Here is a 17,460-nt window from a genome sequence, read left to right on the forward strand (position 1 = left end):
CAATGTCTTTTGGTTACAGTCCAGTATTTTATTGGATTCATTAGGTGGGTGCCCTATACCCTGATTACCTGGTAACACTTGAATGTGCTGTCACCAGGAAAAACATGTATGTTACCGCCCAAAGTAGCAAGATGCAACAGCTTTTTCCCATGTGCTGGGACTCCCATTCCTTGCCAAGACGCTTGGCAGCCCATGGTTTTTGTTAGCAGCCAAGGCGAATAAAACAGGCTTTGTGTGATTTGTGATTGGAAGTAATGCAAAGAGACAAGGAATGCAGGAAAATCAGTAGAGATTCATAGAACTGATCAAGAGAGATAAAGAATCAGATCTGTCTCCTTTTAGTAAGACTGGTTGGGCTGTAAAATTTGGCACTTTCCCTAATGATCATTTGAATCAATTTTCTCTATCGGACCTTGTTCTAGCTGCCCTGCTCTAGTCCTTCCCTGACCAAATGACCCTTGCCTCTGTGCCTTTGTGTAACTCTGCTCAGCGAGCAGACTCTCTGCTCCATATGGCAAAGACCCTGAACTCTCCCAGGAATACCCCTTTCTGTTTGTGCTGGGAACCGCACTTATTTTGAATTGTAAATATTTATGTACAAGTAAACAAAGCCCGCATTGTGTGAGCAGCACACAGGCGTGCTCCCAGCTGACAATGGGCAAGGGACACAAAAGATTCCAAAAGAAAATAGATGGTTGGTACAATCCGCTTGCATAATGCACCCTCTGGGAGCAGAGGAAGGCAGCACTGGGGAGACTGGCATTGCCCCCCCAACACACCTCGGGAGCAAGGGAAAGCAGCTGGCATGCTGCCCCCCTCACTCCTCAGAAGCAGGAGGAGGCAGCTGACACAGCTGTCCAAGAAATTGGATTTGATTCATTGATTTTCCCTTCTTGCCCAATATTTAAAAGCCTCTGGATCACAAGGGTTTGATTGAAATTCTGAGACCCTGTGCAGCTTTCGGTGTTCCTGTGTGACTCCTGCCTAGATGTCCTGCTGGGCAAACTTTGGGACTGCACTCAGAGAAGCGTTTCCCCAGGAAGATTTGCATTAAATGAATACAAATGGCTGTCTGTTTGGCATTCAGCAAGGTTTGCATCTCTCCAGTGAGAAAATCGGACTCGACCCTTCAGCCTTGGCATTTTTCGGTCCAAGATGGAACATCCCTGCAAATGAGATTTTTAATTGGCAGCAATGAGATTGGAGTAGAACTCAAATAGAAAACTATCTGAAAGGAAGGGATGCCACTGTCCTAGCATCCTCTGTGCTAACTCTCATCAGCCTCCCAGTTCTGCCTTGTATTGCTGGCCTATCTACCTCTATGCTACTCTCCAGCATAAACTAATTGGCTCTTGAAATATCCTGCTTCTGAGTCCCAGCAATAAACGTGTAGCCCAGGTCAGTCTACACGAGGACAGTGACCTGTTGCTGGCAGTGGTCCCTCAAGTCTCTGTAGTGCTTTCTGAAAGGGTATTGAAAACAGAGGTTGTCCCAGTTACCCTCACATTTAAAGTGCTTTCAGTACCAGCTCAGGGGGGATCTGCTGCTGAATGCATTGTCAGCCATGGTTCCAGTGTGAACAGAGACTACTTAGCAGGTCTTAAGAGTGGGAAATGTTCCTAAAAAACACACCCAGGCATTGCTGTACTTGTTCAGTCCAGACGTCCCCTCCTTCCAATATCTTTGAAATTAGAATGTCCATTGACTGAGAGACTAGTTTGTTTTTTATATTAAATTTTTATTGATGCCTTGGACACGTTCCAAACTAGTCTGAAAAAAACCCTCTTGCTGCAAATCTCTGCCTAACTTTCAGCTTCTTTCCTTCAGTTTTTGTATATGCTGTCTGTCTGTAAAGGGTGATTTTATGCAGCTCAGATTAAAACCCAGTGCAAACATTGCTCATAAAAAGGGCTGAGTTGATACAGAATTCCCCTTCACCTTGATGGGAGTTGCGTACGCCTGTCACCAACAGACTTCTCTGCTGAGGACCCTTTCTTGGGGACATTCTGATGTCTTATGCTTGTTTCAAAACAAGCCCCCTTTTCTGTGCAGTAAGATGTCAGCCGAAATGATAGAGAAAATTGTTTAGAGGCTGTTTGGGTCTAGATTGCTGTGAAATCCTGCTGGCTAAAGCTGTGGAGATGGGATTGAGTTTCTCCTGTGGCTTTCCAAGAAATCACCTGAGTGCGGATTCTTTTTGCCTTTGCTGTTGCCCAGGCATTGCTGCTCAATGGGTCATTACCTGAGGACGAGCAGGAGGGATCGTTTGTCCTTTGTGAACATGGAGCTTGTCCAGAAGAGCAGCTGGTAAGCACATTCTTTTCCCTTAAAATCTAGTTTCAGTCAATTTTGTGCACTGTTCAGACAGAGGATGGGTAATAACTGCAGTGCATTTGCATTCAGGTCATAATCCGAAGTCGTCTGGACCAGAGCATGGACGAAAATCAGGACCTAAAGGTTAGAAGAGGACAGATAAAGACAGAATGGTTATTGGGATTGGGATCTTGGGGGCTCCTTCTCTATGTGCACTATGTAGCTCTCTAATTTAAGCAGAGGGAGGAAATGTACTTGCACATGGATGACTGGGAGTCAGCAGCTCTGCTGCTGTCACGCGATGTGAACTTGGTTAAGTCACTGCACTTCTCTCTGTCTCAATTTTTAAAATGGATTAATAATTGCCTCCCAAATGGGCCGTGAGAATGAGTGAACTGAATTTGGAAAGTGCTTTGAGATTCTCTCACATGCTTTATGAGTATTATTATTACTCATGCATGAGTAGTTTCACGATCATCTGTGTTCTAAGCTAGCGTAGGGTAGAATCTGGGGAAATGCCCCCTTTTCATCCAGTTTGCCTCTAAATAATGCTGTCAGTGCTGCTCTCCTTTAAAACAAAACACCAAACAATTATTTGAATTAAGTCCAGCCCTGAATAGACTTCTCTGCCCATTCTTGAAGCCGGAGCCTTTCTCGAGAGATGCATATCGTGCTGCATTTAGAAACCTTTATCCAGGACAATTGTTAAATTTCTAGCCATGTCTGGGTGTAAACAAGCTTTCATGTGGAAGATAAAAGCAGCTTAGAAAAACCCTCCTGTCAAGCCTGTCTTGTGCTCTGTGCTGAAGTTGGCAGTGGCCCAGCACTAACGCTGGAAGTAAAGTGCTCTGCATTGCTCCAAAGGGTAGATTTGGTGGATTCGCAAGCTTTAGCTCTGCAATTTAATATAAAGCGTTTAGGAGAGCTACAGCTGCTCAGAAGGTGTTTCATGGAGAAAGAGTGATTTCTATCGCTGGGTTTGTAAACTCTTTAAAACGGGTCCTGGTCTGACATGTTTTTTGGTCTGTGGGAGGAGGTGGGGTTTGTTTTATTTCAGAGGGTCTCCTGAGACCAGGTGTTGGGAGGGATGGAGATATTTCTGGGATGACGTGAAACAACCGTTTAAACAAATTGTGTTGGATTTACAGAAGGAGCTACTGAAATACAAACAAGAAGCGCGAAACCTACAAGGAATAAAGGTGAGAAGAGAGAGAATTAATGAACTAGTTAACAGTAACCCTTGGGAGCCTATCAGAGGGGTCAGGGGCAACAGGATACCTCTCAGTTTACCCCAAGGAATGGAGTAGGGCCTGTTAGAGCAGGGAAGTGGCAGTCAAGGCTCACAGCTTTATAGATTCCAAGGCCAGAAGGGAACACCGGTAAGTGGAGACAAGCTCTAAATTTGTCTAACTTCAGCTTCCATCCGTTGGATTGGGTGATACCTTTCTCTGCTAGATTAAAGATCACATTATTAAATATCTGTTCCCCATGTAGATATTTATAGACTGTAATCAGATCACCCCTTAACCTTCTCTTTGTTAAGCTAAATAGATTGAGCTCCTTCAGTCTATCACTATAAGGTACGTTTTCTAATCCTTAATCATTTTTGTGGCTCTTCTCCTTGGTTCTGTTCCTGGCACTCGGAAGTGAATATGGTCAGAGCTGGGAATTGGGAGTTTGGACAGCTGGGTTCTATTCCTGACTCTTTCACTGTCTTTGTGATCTTAGCCAAATCACATTATTTCTTTGGGCCTGAGTTTCCCAAAGGGGGATGGGTGGAACAGGGTATGTGTATGGTGGTTCTCATGGCCTGTTAGCACTGTTATCCTGGGAATAAACACTTTATTGTGGTGGGTTGGTTTATTCCTAGCAGCAGAGAGGGAATCATGGCATGTGCAGATGCCCTCCTTAGCTGGGGCAGTTGTTTGGCTGTTTGTGTTCCTGTTTGCCCAGCACCTCCCTCTGGAGTACGGGCGTTTAACAATCTGCCCCTGAGCTGGAGATATTTGTAGAGCTGTCTGTCACCCTGTGTTGCGGAGGAAGCACACTGCTGTCCAAGGTGGAGCTGTTTGCTTCACAGTAATATGAATGGAAAAGTGCAAGGGTGAGCCCTGATTCAGGCATGGATCCTGGCTCCCCAGAGACACATTCAGAGAGGAGTTGCTCAACACTGCTATGCCTCACTGGAAAGCTTGAATTTTTCACATCTGAGGCCTTGCTCCCTTGACTGATGTTTGCCTGTTTCTCCTCCGTGGGTGGTGCAGGCAATAGATGGGGGTCACTGGCTCTGTGCCACCAAAAGCGCCTCCAAACACACAGCTGCTTCTCCCCTTTGGGGAAGGTTGGCCACCCTATGCCTGAGCAGGAAGTTCAAACAGAAGCACAGAAATTCCTCAGTGATTTTGACAGCTAGCTAAAGACAGAGAATTCAGCAGCAAGCAGCATCACAGTGTAAGACCTGAGAGCTGGTTCAGGCAGATGCCTTCACATCTCGTGCTATGGGTGCCGGGGCTTACCCTTGTCCATGGGCCACAGTCTGGCACTCTGCATGTCCCTCTCTTTCCCCTGGGCTTGTTGTCATTTTCACTGTGTTATCTATCAAATTTAGACCATCAGCTGCTCATGGCAGGGCACCTGCCTACTCCATGCACACCAGTGGCACTGTGTTAACGGTAATACGTGTATTTTCCCAGGATGCATTGCAGCAGAGGTTGGCTCAGCAGGACGCTTCAGTTCTTCAGCTAAAGCAGGAGCTGCTGAGAGCAAATATGGACAAGGAGGAATTGCACAACCAGAATGTGAGTCATTGGTGCTGCTAACTCAGACAGTGTCGCTGGTATTGGGGAAGGTGGCTGGGGATTGCAGGGTCTGAGACTACAAGGCAGAGAGCCCAGCAGTCACAGTGTGGGGCTGGTCGGCATTGTGTAGATCCATGAACCGTGGGATAGATGGAGCAGTGATCACTGGGCTATGCAGAGGAAACAGTGCAGTGGAAGCCCAGTGGCCTATAGTCAGACTCACTGGAATCTCCTGCTCCTCCCTCCGCTTATGGGGGTCCCTCTTCTTCTCCCCCATCCTCCAAAGGCCCTCCTCATTGGTTGAAACGGAGGAAAGCTTTGCATTATATTTTCATTATAACTGGGCTAAAACTGCAGTGTTCCCTTCATCTCTGTTCCACGTGTTAAAGGCAAGTGACGTTTGGCAGACAGAGCATGTGTGTGTAGAATCAGCATTGAGGAGGCAGCAGCAGTGAAGAAGGGGCCAGCGCATTTGCCATATCCAGGGGAACAGCTTACTGCCCCGAATCTGTGCATGTAACTTCATTGCTGCTAACCTCAGGCTGTGTTACTCTGTGCACATACGCCCCACAGCAGCCTTTATCACACGAGGTTGAGGAGAGGACTGTGTTGATGGATGCACTGGATCTCCTGAGATACAAACCTCCCTTTTGTTTCTGCAGGTTGATCTGCAGAGGAAGGTTGAAGAGAGAAACAGACTCCTGGGAGAATACAAAGTAAGAGACTCTCCCAGCCCAGCCACGTGGAGATTGGGAGAGCCCTGGAAACATTCTTCCTGTAGGGCTCTTGCCCTCTCTGTGCTTCGTGCTCTGTCACCCCCGTGGATTGTCACTGTGAATAAATAGCAATAACAAGAGATCTCTGTGACGTCCTTTGGAATATGGCTGCTCAGGTTAAGAAGGACTGTGCCATAGCCCAGAGTGTTTTTCACAGTGGTCATCGGGTTACTTTGGCATCAGCCGTGTGCACTTGAGTGCACCATGCTCACCCACAAACCTACTGCCCATCGCATCTGTGTCATTAAATTATCCTCAGGGCCTTACACGAATCCTGGGCCTATAAGTCAGCTGTGCTGCTGGCCTCAGTGCTGAGCCTGTGGCGTGTCTGTAGCCCAGGGCAGTGGGGGCCTGACTGACCCTTTCAAACAAGGTCTTAAAGTACAGTTAGAACATGGGGTTTAAGGCAGATAGGCTGTGCCAGCTTTAACCCTTCCCTGCTCCTGAGGAAGGTGAAGATGAGCCTTCATCACCTGCTCATACACTGATGCCCCCAATCCCTCTGGGTTGCAGAAGGAGCTGGGCCAGAAGGATCGGCACTTACAGCAGCACCAGGCCAAGCTAGACGAAGTGCTCCGTCAGCTCTCCGAGGCCAGCTACCAGCAGGTACAGAGCCCGCCAACATGCCCTGCTCTTGAGAAGCTGGTGCCAGCCTGGTCATCTCAGTTCATACTGATTTGTCTGTTCCCTTTGCAGGCAGATTTGGAGCGGGAGCTGGAGCACAAGGAGGCCCTGCTGGCTCAGTGCATGAAGAGAGAGACAGAAGAGGTGAGTGGGGCATTAGTACTTGGAAGACATCAGGCTCTTGGAATGCAGTTCTCTGCCTGACATTATGTAATGTGCAGCTAGAGTCCAGTGCCAAGCTCCCCTGGGCGCCCCCTCTATCCCAGAGAGGCCAGGCTCCATGGAACATCACAGCTGGAGCTTCTGGGAGGGGCTGCTCTCTGCTGCAGGTCTTCTGGGAAAGTTCAGACCTATTCAACTTCCCCCATGAACCTGACAAGGGGTGAAGTCCAGTGGTCTGAGCACAGGATGGGGAAACAGGAATTCCTGGGTTCTAATTCCAGCCCTGACACTGACTCCCTCCGTGACGTTGTGGCAAGTCACTGCCCATCTCTGCCTCAGTTTCCACATCTGCAAAATGAGAATCCTTACACTTGCCTAGGTTCCAGGGGTGTGTGGGTTCTGTAGTGAATTTATGTACCTTGCAGAATGCTGGTGGCAATGGGGCTGTATTGTTGGTGCAGTTGCTTTCCCTGCCCTCTCACAAATCTGAAGTTGGCACCTTGGAATCTTCTTCCAGGAAGTTCAGAAACTTGCTTGTACCCTCTGTTAAAGTGTCTTCTCCTTGCAACAGGTGATGAGCTACAGCAATCACAGCACTCAGAGCAACGGCTTCCTCCAGACAGCAGGAAAAGGAGCTGCTCCCACAGCCCACAGAGTGGTAGGTACCCTGCTGCTTAGCCAGTGCCAGCTCAGGACTCCAGTCAGCATCTGGAATGGGTTCCCTAGGGAGGTGGTGGAGTCTCCTTCCTTAGCGGTTTTTAAGGTCAGGCTTGACAAGGCCCTGGCTGGGATGATTTAGTTGGGGATTGGTCCTGCTTTGAGCAGGGGGTTGGACTAGATGACCTCCTGAGGTCCCTTCAAACCCTATGATCCTTCCCTCTGCAGCTGCCAGCCTGTAATGGAAAGTGCAGGCCCCTGAGGGTCCCTTGGGCCTGGGAGAAGTGCAGCGCCCGGAGGGAGGGAGGTTACAGTGAGGCTCTGAATCCCTGCATTGGCTGACTTCTCCTGGTCTCTTGGGCAGACGAATGACCTGCAGTTGGTGCGTGATGCCCTCCGCAGCTTGCGGAACAGTTTCAGCGGCCACGACCCGCAGCACCACACCATCGACAGCCTGGAACAAGGCATCTCCAGCCTGATGGAGAGATTGCACCGCATGGAGACGCAGAAGAGGCAAGAGAGAAGGGTAAACATTCCCCACTGGGCTTGGCTTCATACCTCTACCTCCTCTTACTGACCAGAGCTAGCAACCAGGGAGTGCAGTGCTCCATCCCCTCACATCTCTCCCTGCAGTGTGCTGATCATGTAGTCACTCTGCTCACTGAATCCTAAAGAAGCCTAGATTGTGGCAGATGGAGGGTCCCTAAGGATCCCAGCCAGCCCCGGGGGAACCTATGGGGTGTAGCAAATGATGCTTCATTACTGTACCTCACCTCTCTGCTCTCACTGGAGGCCTAATGCTAAGATGTGCCTCTTATATTACTGAGAAGCAGTCATCTAGTCCAGTGGTTCTCAACCAGGGGTACGCGTACACCCGGGGGTACTCAGAGGTCTTGCAGAGGGTACATCAACTCATCTAGATATTTGCCTAGTTTTACAACAGGCTACAGAAAAAAATCTAGAAGAGTCAGTACAAACTAAAATTTCATATAGAGAATGACTTGTTTATACTGCCCTGTGTACTATACACTGAAATGTAAGTACAATATTTATATTCCAATTGATTTATGTTTTAATTGTATACTACACATGAGAACGTACACAATTTTTCAGTACTAGTGTGCTGTGACACTAGTTGTTTTTATGTCTGATTTTGTAGGCAAGTAGTTTTTAAGTGAGGTGAAACTTGGGGGGACACAAGACAAATCAGACTCCTCAAAGGGGTACAGTAGTCAGGAAAGGTTGAGAGCCACTGATCTACTCAAGTAGTTGGAACAGGGGCCTGTAAGTCAGGACTCTTGGGTTCTGTTCCAGGTTCTGTCACTGACTTGCTGTGTGACCTTAGGTAAGTCACTTCACCTCTTCCCTCCCACTGGGGGCCGTGAGGATTAATTGGTTAACATTTGCAGAGTGGACAAAGAGCTGTTACTAAGCCACCATGGGCTGTCATTGCTGCTGCCTGGGCTCTGTTGTGCTGCCCATTAGACCTGACGGTGGTATTTGGAAGCAGACACTTGCTGACCTTATAACTACACAGGGTTAGTTTGTCTCTGTCTGGAAGCAGGGCCGTGTTAGCGGTTTTAATCAGTCCAACCCCTCTGTTGTTTCTTCGTGGGGGTCTATTTCATGTCTGCAAAAAGTGTGGCAGAGTGAAAAAGTTAACAATGACATTCAAAGTCCAGGCGAACCTGACTCCAGAGTCTATGCTCTGACTGTTGTTCTCTAAGGGCTGTCCACCCCTACAGGCCATGCTGACCCTCAGTAGGGATTGTAGATGGTGGCACTTTGCATCTCTGGGCTGTGGGAAATCTGAGCTCCTAGTATCTTGGGAGAAAATAGTCATTCACGTTGGTTACATTTAAATGCCATATCCTATAGCAGGGGTCTGGGTGAAAATCTGTATGTATTGGGGGTCTCTATGTGTCCGTGTTGTAGGGGTCTTGGGTGTAGATCTGGTTGTGTGTGTCTGGGTAGGTCGGGTTGCTAGGGGTGTGGGTGTGGAAGAAGAAGATCCTCTTAAACTGTTTCATGACATTTTCCTTCACTGGTCAGTTTGCTTGCACCACTGGAGGCCCTGGGAACTGACCCTTTGTCCTCGCTCTCTTGGCTTTCCCCATAGGTTCAAGGGAAGTTGCCCGCAAGCCGAGCAGCGAACGAGTATCGAGACTCCTGGCCTCCCAACTCCAGTGAGTGCATTTCAGCTCTATCGCTCCAAAAACTGGCTTCACGGCTCAGAGGTTTCCTGGACAGAATCCACTGCACAGTGTCCCTCTTGGGAAGCAGAACAGGCTGGCCTCTCACTCCATTGCTCATTGCTGTAGCATTTCTCCTGGGCCATTTGCTTCATAGACTAGGCTTCAGTGCAAGGGGCTGTGGGTAGGCAGAATAGGAGCTTGATCCTGACTGGAATCCCTGGGCACTACCACAATATAAATCATAGTAATTACTCCTTGGATTCAGGGGGAAATGCCATGTTCTCTCAGATCCCTTAAGGATTATTGTTGGCTGCATTGGGTGCTTGCACCACCTAGTGGCCATGAGTACCATCCCTTAGGCCGAGGTTTAATGTGTACACCGTAGCGCAGGATTTCCCCTCACTGCATTTGCCTGACTTGAGAGCAGCGATAGTTTCCTCTCCATCATGGGAACTGCTTTTCTGGGGTCGGTTGTAAATATAACCTGAGAAATCCATTGGTTTGTGTAGACTGAATTCTCAAAGTGGCAGTGAGGAGTCGGCCCGTTGGTGTTGGGGACAAATAGAGAGCCCCATTTTTTAACTACATTGCAGTGCTCAGCACCAGGAGGATTTTAGGGAGATGTTAGCAAAGGAATTAAGGACACTTAGTATCTGGAGGAAGAGCCTGACAAGGGTTCTGCTGAGAAGTCACCTGGGTTGCCTTTTCTCTTTTTCTCTAAAGCTGCAATTCGTGCGGCAGCCTCCATGTCACCAGCCTAATGCATGCAAAACATGCCTCACCCGCCACCTCCCAAAGCCCCTGTAGGCACCTTCCCCTCCACTGCAGAAGTCAATTTATTCAGGCTCTAGCAGACCACAGATCTGCTTGGGTGTAAAGAGCTCAAAGTGATGGCTGTAGATTCATTAAGCCAGAAAGCCCTTATGATTGAGAGGGTCTCACTGTGTAAACCTTCCCCTGCCTAGGCCTTTGGCATAGACACACCTGTATTGCAGGAATGGGGAGGGTAATGGTGCAGTCAGAAAGAGAGATGCACGTATTAACAAAGAGAAACCTACCACGCGTACAGACACCTCCCTAGTCTATGTAATATGGGCAGAAGGGCAGGTGACTGGGTCTGTTGCGCCTTTCTGAGTTAGTAGGGCTGAGCCGACATGACCTTTTGTCCTGTAGGTGTCAGTCAATTATTGCTCCCCCTTTTCTGTCAGTGAAGACAAGCAGAATGATAATCACTTCTACTGAGCTGCTAGAAGGGGTGTCACTCATGGGATGATTCTCCTAGAATGGGCTGGAATTCTCCAGTCACTACAAAGACAGCAGGCAAAATATCTGTAGTGCAGGTGGTGTGCTGTATGCACTGTGTGCATTGGGCTGTGTCTCATCATCCCCTAGGGTGGCAGTAAGGTGGCCCTTCAGGCTAACATTGTAATACTCACCTTGCAGTGCATTGTCGTCCTGTAAGAGGGCAAGACCCTGCCCTTGTGGGGGGATGGACTTCATCATCTAATAGGTCTTTCCCATCTCGGGGTCTCTAATCCTGTGCTGAAATGATGCTGAGAATGCCTCTAGGGGAACAGGATGGGAAAGAAAACTGTGCTCTCCCTTGGCTGCAGTGACAGTACTTTGTGTTTCTCTCTTTGCAGAATTGCCTCATTCTCACAGCACACCCACTATGAGCAGCAGTGCCTGCACCAAAGTGCTCTACTTCACTGATCGCTCACTCACACCTTTCATGGTCAATATACCAAAGAGGTGAGCCCTGGCTTTGCCACACTAATAGAGTTTGGTTCACTGAAAGCGCTGATCTAATCCATGGTACTTCTACCCACCAAAACATGCTCTCCATCCCTTAAATCCGGCTTTTGACTGTATTTCATTGCAAAGAGGAAGTCGTGACAAGAAAGCAGACCCACGATATGTGTATTTTTCACTTTAGGCCTGACCAGATTTCCCAACTGATGCATATATAATTAGCTTATTTATTTAAAGCCCCAGAATATTGATCTCTGGTTTTATGAGTGGGCAGCCGCCAGACAGATTTACTCTTACTCCAGCACAACACAAACCATTTAGTGCAAGACTCTCCATCTGAAATAGCAGCTATCGCAGTCAGTGCAAAAAAGAAACATGAAAGAGTTGCTTTGGATTTGTTTTCAGTAAATAACAGACACTATTCTATCTGTGATCAGATGCTTTGGGTTGTACCAGGTATTTTCCAGGCACTCTGGCTCACCTCAGTGCGCTGCTGTCCATTGTGCCACATGGTATCCATACTGGTGCTAGTGTTCAGTGTGCCCTATTACAAGCTGTGTCCAAGCACTTGATCTCAATCCCATGGCAGAATCTGCCAGCGAGGATAGCTCTTAACTCCTGTTTTGCAGGTTAGGTGAGGTGACTCTGAAGGACTTCAAGGCAGCTATCGATCGGGAAGGAACCCACCGGTACCATTTCAAAGCCCTAGATCCAGAATTTGGCACAGTCAAGGAGGAGGTATGTTTGTCCTCTTTAGTAGCAGCTCTCTCATAATCTAAGTTTGTGTGTGGTGTCACAGCACCAGCAACAGCCTGGAAATTTCTGATACATTCAGAAATTCATACACTTTCCATGTGAGCAAAATCTCTAACTTGCTACAGAGCTACAGTTTAAGGGATGACAGCCCCCAAGTAAGGAGCCAAAAAGGGACATCTTCAGTCCCACCCAGAGCACTGACTTTAGTGTGATCACAAAGGTGCACAAGTGGTGGATGGTGATTTGCAGGGTCCCTCCTTCACTGTGCCAGCTGCTCCCATGGACACTTCCTATGACAGCACCATTTGGGAGATGCAGATTCCAAGTCATACCTCTAAAACGGGGTGGGGAACCTTTTTTCTATCAGGGGCCGTTGACCCACAGAAAAAAACAGTCACAGAAAAAAACACTTCCTTCTCCCCACAGTAACCCTAAATGATGCCCTTCCCCCAAAAAACTTTTGTTAAGACACATCAGTGCCAGTTTCTCCAGAGATGGTCTAATGTTCTGAGCACTGGAGTTCCCAAGCTTTAATTCGGCTCTGATACTGCCTCCCTGTGTGACTTTGGGCAAATCATGACCCCTCTCTGTATCTCACTTTGCCTGTCAGAAAAATTGAGATAATAATCCTTGTTTTTTCTCTATGGGGGAGGAATAGGCAGCCATACTGTTGTTTTTAAAGCATGTTGGGAACTTAACGTGCTATGTAAGTGCCACTTATTTTTATTATTCGGTTTAATTCCTCCATCTCTCGTGCCACTCAGATGTAACAAAGCGGTGTCCATCCTCCGGAAGTGACCTGATTCTCTCTCTGCCCTTTTATAGGTGTTCCATGATGATGACATCATTCCTGGTTGGGAGGGGAAAATCGTAGCCTGGGTGGAAGAGGATCATGGGGAAAATTAATCAGACTCTTGGGTCTTGTTATTGTGGGAACCTGTAACGCTGCAATGCTCAGAGATGATGACCAAAAAGAGTGTGAGCTGGGACATGTCCAATTCAAGCTGCCAAAAGAGAGGACTTCTCTGCAACCAACGGGTAAAACACTTTTTTGTGTGCGAGGATGCCTGGCATTTAACTTTCCCTGGCCAAATGCAGACAATGTTGTGAGACTGAAATTACAGGTTGGTGGGAAAGAATCATCTTGCTTTGTCCTGTCAACAAAACCCTGGAGGCCTTATTGATGTGTTTCTCCATTCTCCTGGTTCCCCCACCCCCTGAAATGCCTGCTGCTGTTTGTAAACTGCACATTTCAACTCTGATTTGACACATTCAGTATTATATGAACCTGCAGTGATCCCTGAAACAATAAGTTCTGCCCTCATGGACCAGAAGATGCTGCTAGATTCTAGTTTTTACCAGAAGATCTGACCAACCAAAATCCACACCCAGAGAATTTGTGCTGAAGAGGCAGAGCTCCCTCCAGTGAACTTTGCAAGCTCTTGATACCAAGAGCACCAGGAACCTGACAGTGAAAGAAGCTTGTGGACTGTGCTAAGCACTACCAAAGCAAAGACCACCAGGTTGGCAACGTTGTCTTTCTTCCCAAATGCAGGCTTCCATTTCCTAGACTTGCTTCTGCTGTTTGCTCTCCAACTTGCAATCAGGTCTGAGCTCTGTTGCCCTGGGAAGTTGGAACTCTTTGGTAACCAGGTGCTTACTTAACTGCCAATGGATTTTTATTTTGGGGAAGGGAGCAGGAAACTTCCTAGCTTCCCCGCAGGTGATAAGGTACTTTTGCTTCTCCTTTTGCCAGCCCTTTCTCTACAGCCATTACCATCCCTGCCCTTTCCATACATCCAGCAAGGCCAACAGAAAATCTAATCTACTCTCCCAGGAAACAAGCAGGAATGTTTCTTCAGGGATGAAGTGACAGAGTCTGTTCTATTGGTGCATCTGTATTCCTTCTTCCAACTTTCTCTGTGCAGGCATCACCATGTACTTGATGTTCACTGACTGACAAGGCCATTAAGCAAATAACCAAACCGGTAGGATAGATATTGTGAGCAGCAGTACCCCAATTCCCAGCATGCTTTCGTCACTGGCACCTAATGGAGTAGAAAATGGTCAGTTGGGAGAACATGTGCTATGAGATCCATTAGGATGTGTCTGCACTGCAATAAAACATCCATGGCTGGCCCATGTCAGCTGACTTGAGCTCATGAGGCTATAAATTTGCAGGATAGATGTTCAAGTTGGGCTGGGGCTTTGGGACCCTGCATACGGGAAGGTCCCAGAATCCAGGCACCAGCCCGAGCCCAAACGTCTACACTGCAATTTTATAGCCCTGCAGCCCGAGCTCAAGTCAGCTGATACAAGCCAACGATGGTTTTCTTTCTTGCAGTGTAGACATACACTTAGGGACCCAGGTTTTCTCACTGCAGTGCCAGGCCCTGCTGTTACTGTCAGGCAGCCAGACTTCTGCAAAGATGGCCGCAGTTTGCAGCAGACAGGCACTGTTGACTGAAAAGGTCAAACAGTGAGTCAAGCCTCGGTCTGTTCATCTTTGGTACACGTGCCCCATCAGTGGACTGCCTGCTTGTCTGAGTTGTGCGGGTGAGGCTGGGAGAACTTGGTTTTATTATTTTATATTAACGTGACCTTTTATAAACTTGTTCCTGTTTTTTGGAATTATTTTGTACCAGTTTACATCATTGTCTGAGGTGTATATTTTTATACCAGTGCAAGTGCTTTCTGTATATTTCCACAATACTGTGCTGTAGTTTACTCATTTTCTAGAGAATGTCAATATGTTTTATACAGTCTCCTGTTAACACCATGCAAAGTGGGGTGTCCATGACTAGCTTTATTTTACTACAAAGTACAACTAGTTCCTACTGTTTTTATATTTTGCCAGCTGTTTCTTGTATAGACAGGAATTACGTGTAGTTTGTCTTGTCACTCCCTCTGTTGCAGGAGGAGCTCAAATACTTTTCTGACCCCATTCCTGCACTGGTAGAACACGTGTTGGCTGTTAGGCCAGTATTGATCAGTTCCATTTCATCGGCGGATTTATACGCACTCTTTCTCTTCACAAACAGCCGTCGAAACATCAGCATTTGGGAAAGTTCTTCAATGGGAGAAAAGCAGTATCAGTCCTGAAAAGAAACAGACATTCTCTTCCTCCCTGGAAATCACTGGTTTCTCTGTTGCATGTGTTTTAGTGCGTTGCTATAAGATAGCATGGGGTTATCATACTAAAATGCATTGTTGTATTTCAGTTGCAATTTATCTTGAATGTCTTTTAATTCAAGTTTTACTAGTCTGCTTAATTTCAGTCAGAGTTATGCGCTTTAGGTAGGACTTGCCCATTTTATGGAAACAATTAAAACAGTAATTTTTCAAAGGCCTCCATGTATCCATGCTGTATCCCTCTCTGCTTTTAAGAGATGAGCAGTGTTTAAGAGTTGTCTTTGGTGACTCAATGGCTGAGGTAATTGCTAATGTGATAGAACTTCTCACCTGTAGGTCATAGGTTTCAGTCCAGTCTCACTCAGTAATGACCCTGGTCACCACCCCAGCAATGGCTGGTTGATGGCCTAGGTGGAATGAGTTGGGAATCTGTCCTGTTCCTAGTGGTTCCACATCCCCATAACCACTGTCACCATTGAAACGCCTGTTGGCAGTCTCAGCAGAGGGGCCAAGGACTGAATCAGCCCTGGAGCCACTTACTGTCTTGTGTTCCCTTCAGGGCCGGAGCGAAGTACATTTGGAGGAGGCACAGAGAAGGAAACTTGCATTGCCACTGCCCATGCGTATTCTGGGGATAAAGATTTCATTCTGTAGCACTATCAGCCAAGCACCCTTCATCAGTGCTAAAACCACATACAAACTAGAACAGAAACCTTGTTCTCTCTGTGATAATTACTGTACTGAGCTCAAACCCTTGAAAAGTATTGGCAGCACTCTGCCCTCGGATACTCCCACAGAAATCATTGGGACTTGTGTGAGAGAGCCTGAGGACAGAACTATTAGTACTTCTAACATTAAAATTGAAGGCCATGGCCATGCCTTGTTCTCCTCCTGGGATTGCTCCCCTAGGCTCTAACACATGCACAACTCAGGTTCAGCTTTGTTCCTGCAATGACATGGCAGTTTTCTCTTGACTTCCTATCATTGTATGAATGAGCAGAAAGGAGTATGGGTTAGGTCAGGGAAAGTTATTCACAAAATAAAGGGGGACAAGACAATCCTGGAAAAGAGTAGGTACACATGGGGCCAGATTCTCCTTTCACTTATACCAGTTTTACTCTAGTCTAACACCATTGGCTTAAATGGATTTACTCCTGATTTAGAGCAGGTGATATGGGATCAGAATCCGGCCTTGGACTTGGTTTAAATGTTTTCCTTTGATTCTATAAATGTTTATTTCTGCCCTACTTTCTTCAAAGTTACTTTCTGGTTTCCTTATAATTGTAACTTGATTATTTAACACACATGCTATATGTAAAGTTATATTTTCCTAGAAACTCTAAAGTTTGCATTCATCACTTTTTAAAAGGACAGTTACTCTCAATCTCCAGGTCCTCCAACAGAGTGAGAAGTGAGGTTTATCTGTACATCTAAGAGCTGTATATATCTGACTGGATGTACTTTGGATTTGTGGACCAAGAAAAAATCATCTCAATAAACTGTAGTTTGCAAATGGAGTCTGATCAATCCATTTGGGTGGGGAGGGAGGTTCCTTTGAACTGAAGCTTCTAATACGTTGACAGGCATGCAATGCTCATGTGTATGGGTGTGTTGGCTAGGTAGTAGGAACAGAATACACAGCAGAGGACACCATCTTGCACTGGAACTGAGTAAAGGGACTGTTCCATTTGGCTTCCAAAATCTTCAAAGACACCAGGAAAGCTCAGAGACTGAACCTCACTTTGAAGAGAAGATTTGGATCCATGCACATTAAACAGCAAACAGCTCTGGGCTGGTCAATTGCTTGCAAGATTTGTATTTATTTTTAAATACAAGTGAGCTTTTGAGATATTTTAAAACTACAACTAACCCCTGACCCAGACCATACTGCTCATATAATTTAAAATGAAATGCAATAGCTTTTGGGCTCAGTTAACTCAGATTTATGAGCAAATATCACTGCAGCCACAGACTCTCATGTTTATGCATTCAGGTGCAGTGGCTGGGTTTGCTGATGGTGATGGCACAGTAGAGGCAAGTCCTGTGTGCTGAAAACAGCTCTTGCTAAAGCATTTAAAAACCCTGAAGCAGTAGTGATAAGGACAAGAATACTTTGCATATATATAATACCTGCCAACCAAGGATTTCAAAGCACTTTATAGATGTTAATGAAGCCTCTCAATCCTCGTGGGGAAATGTCAGTATTGCTAAGGATAGCTGATGGGTTGGAATATTTTACTGATGGGGAAACTGAGGCAAAGAGACACCCTGAACATGACAAATTAAGACCCTGAT

At 46.7% G+C, this 17,460-nt stretch overlaps 1 protein-coding gene across 6 annotated transcripts in view; it reads left to right on the plus strand.

Moving 5' to 3' along the window:
* Positions 1 to 16,678, plus strand: part of DIXDC1 (DIX domain containing 1) — a 61,353-nt gene extending 44,675 nt beyond the window's left edge. For 3 of the 6 annotated variants that reach the window (XM_034754508.1, XM_034754507.1, XM_034754511.1), the window contains 13 exons: positions 2,218 to 2,307; positions 2,404 to 2,457; positions 3,462 to 3,512; positions 5,007 to 5,111; positions 5,774 to 5,827; positions 6,401 to 6,493; positions 6,584 to 6,655; positions 7,245 to 7,331; positions 7,695 to 7,856; positions 9,450 to 9,516; positions 11,169 to 11,277; positions 11,907 to 12,015; positions 12,859 to 16,678. In XM_034754508.1, the coding sequence (XP_034610399.1) occupies positions 2,218 to 2,307; positions 2,404 to 2,457; positions 3,462 to 3,512; positions 5,007 to 5,111; positions 5,774 to 5,827; positions 6,401 to 6,493; positions 6,584 to 6,655; positions 7,245 to 7,331; positions 7,695 to 7,856; positions 9,450 to 9,516; positions 11,169 to 11,277; positions 11,907 to 12,015; positions 12,859 to 12,939 (1,134 nt within the window). In that variant the 3' untranslated portion in view covers positions 12,940 to 16,678. Of the gene's footprint in view, positions 1 to 2,217; positions 2,308 to 2,403; positions 2,458 to 3,461; positions 3,513 to 5,006; positions 5,112 to 5,773; positions 5,828 to 6,400; positions 6,494 to 6,583; positions 6,656 to 7,244; positions 7,332 to 7,694; positions 7,857 to 9,449; positions 9,517 to 11,168; positions 11,278 to 11,906; positions 12,016 to 12,858 lie in introns of those variants that run through there. The other 3 variants (XR_004643655.1, XM_034754510.1, XM_034754509.1) reach the window with 3 other exon arrangements.
* The last annotated feature ends 782 nt before the right edge of the window (positions 16,679 to 17,460 follow it).

Source organism: Trachemys scripta, chromosome 21 (genome assembly GCF_013100865.1).
Source record: "Trachemys scripta elegans isolate TJP31775 chromosome 21, CAS_Tse_1.0, whole genome shotgun sequence".
Classification (NCBI taxonomy): domain Eukaryota; kingdom Metazoa; phylum Chordata; order Testudines; family Emydidae; genus Trachemys; species Trachemys scripta.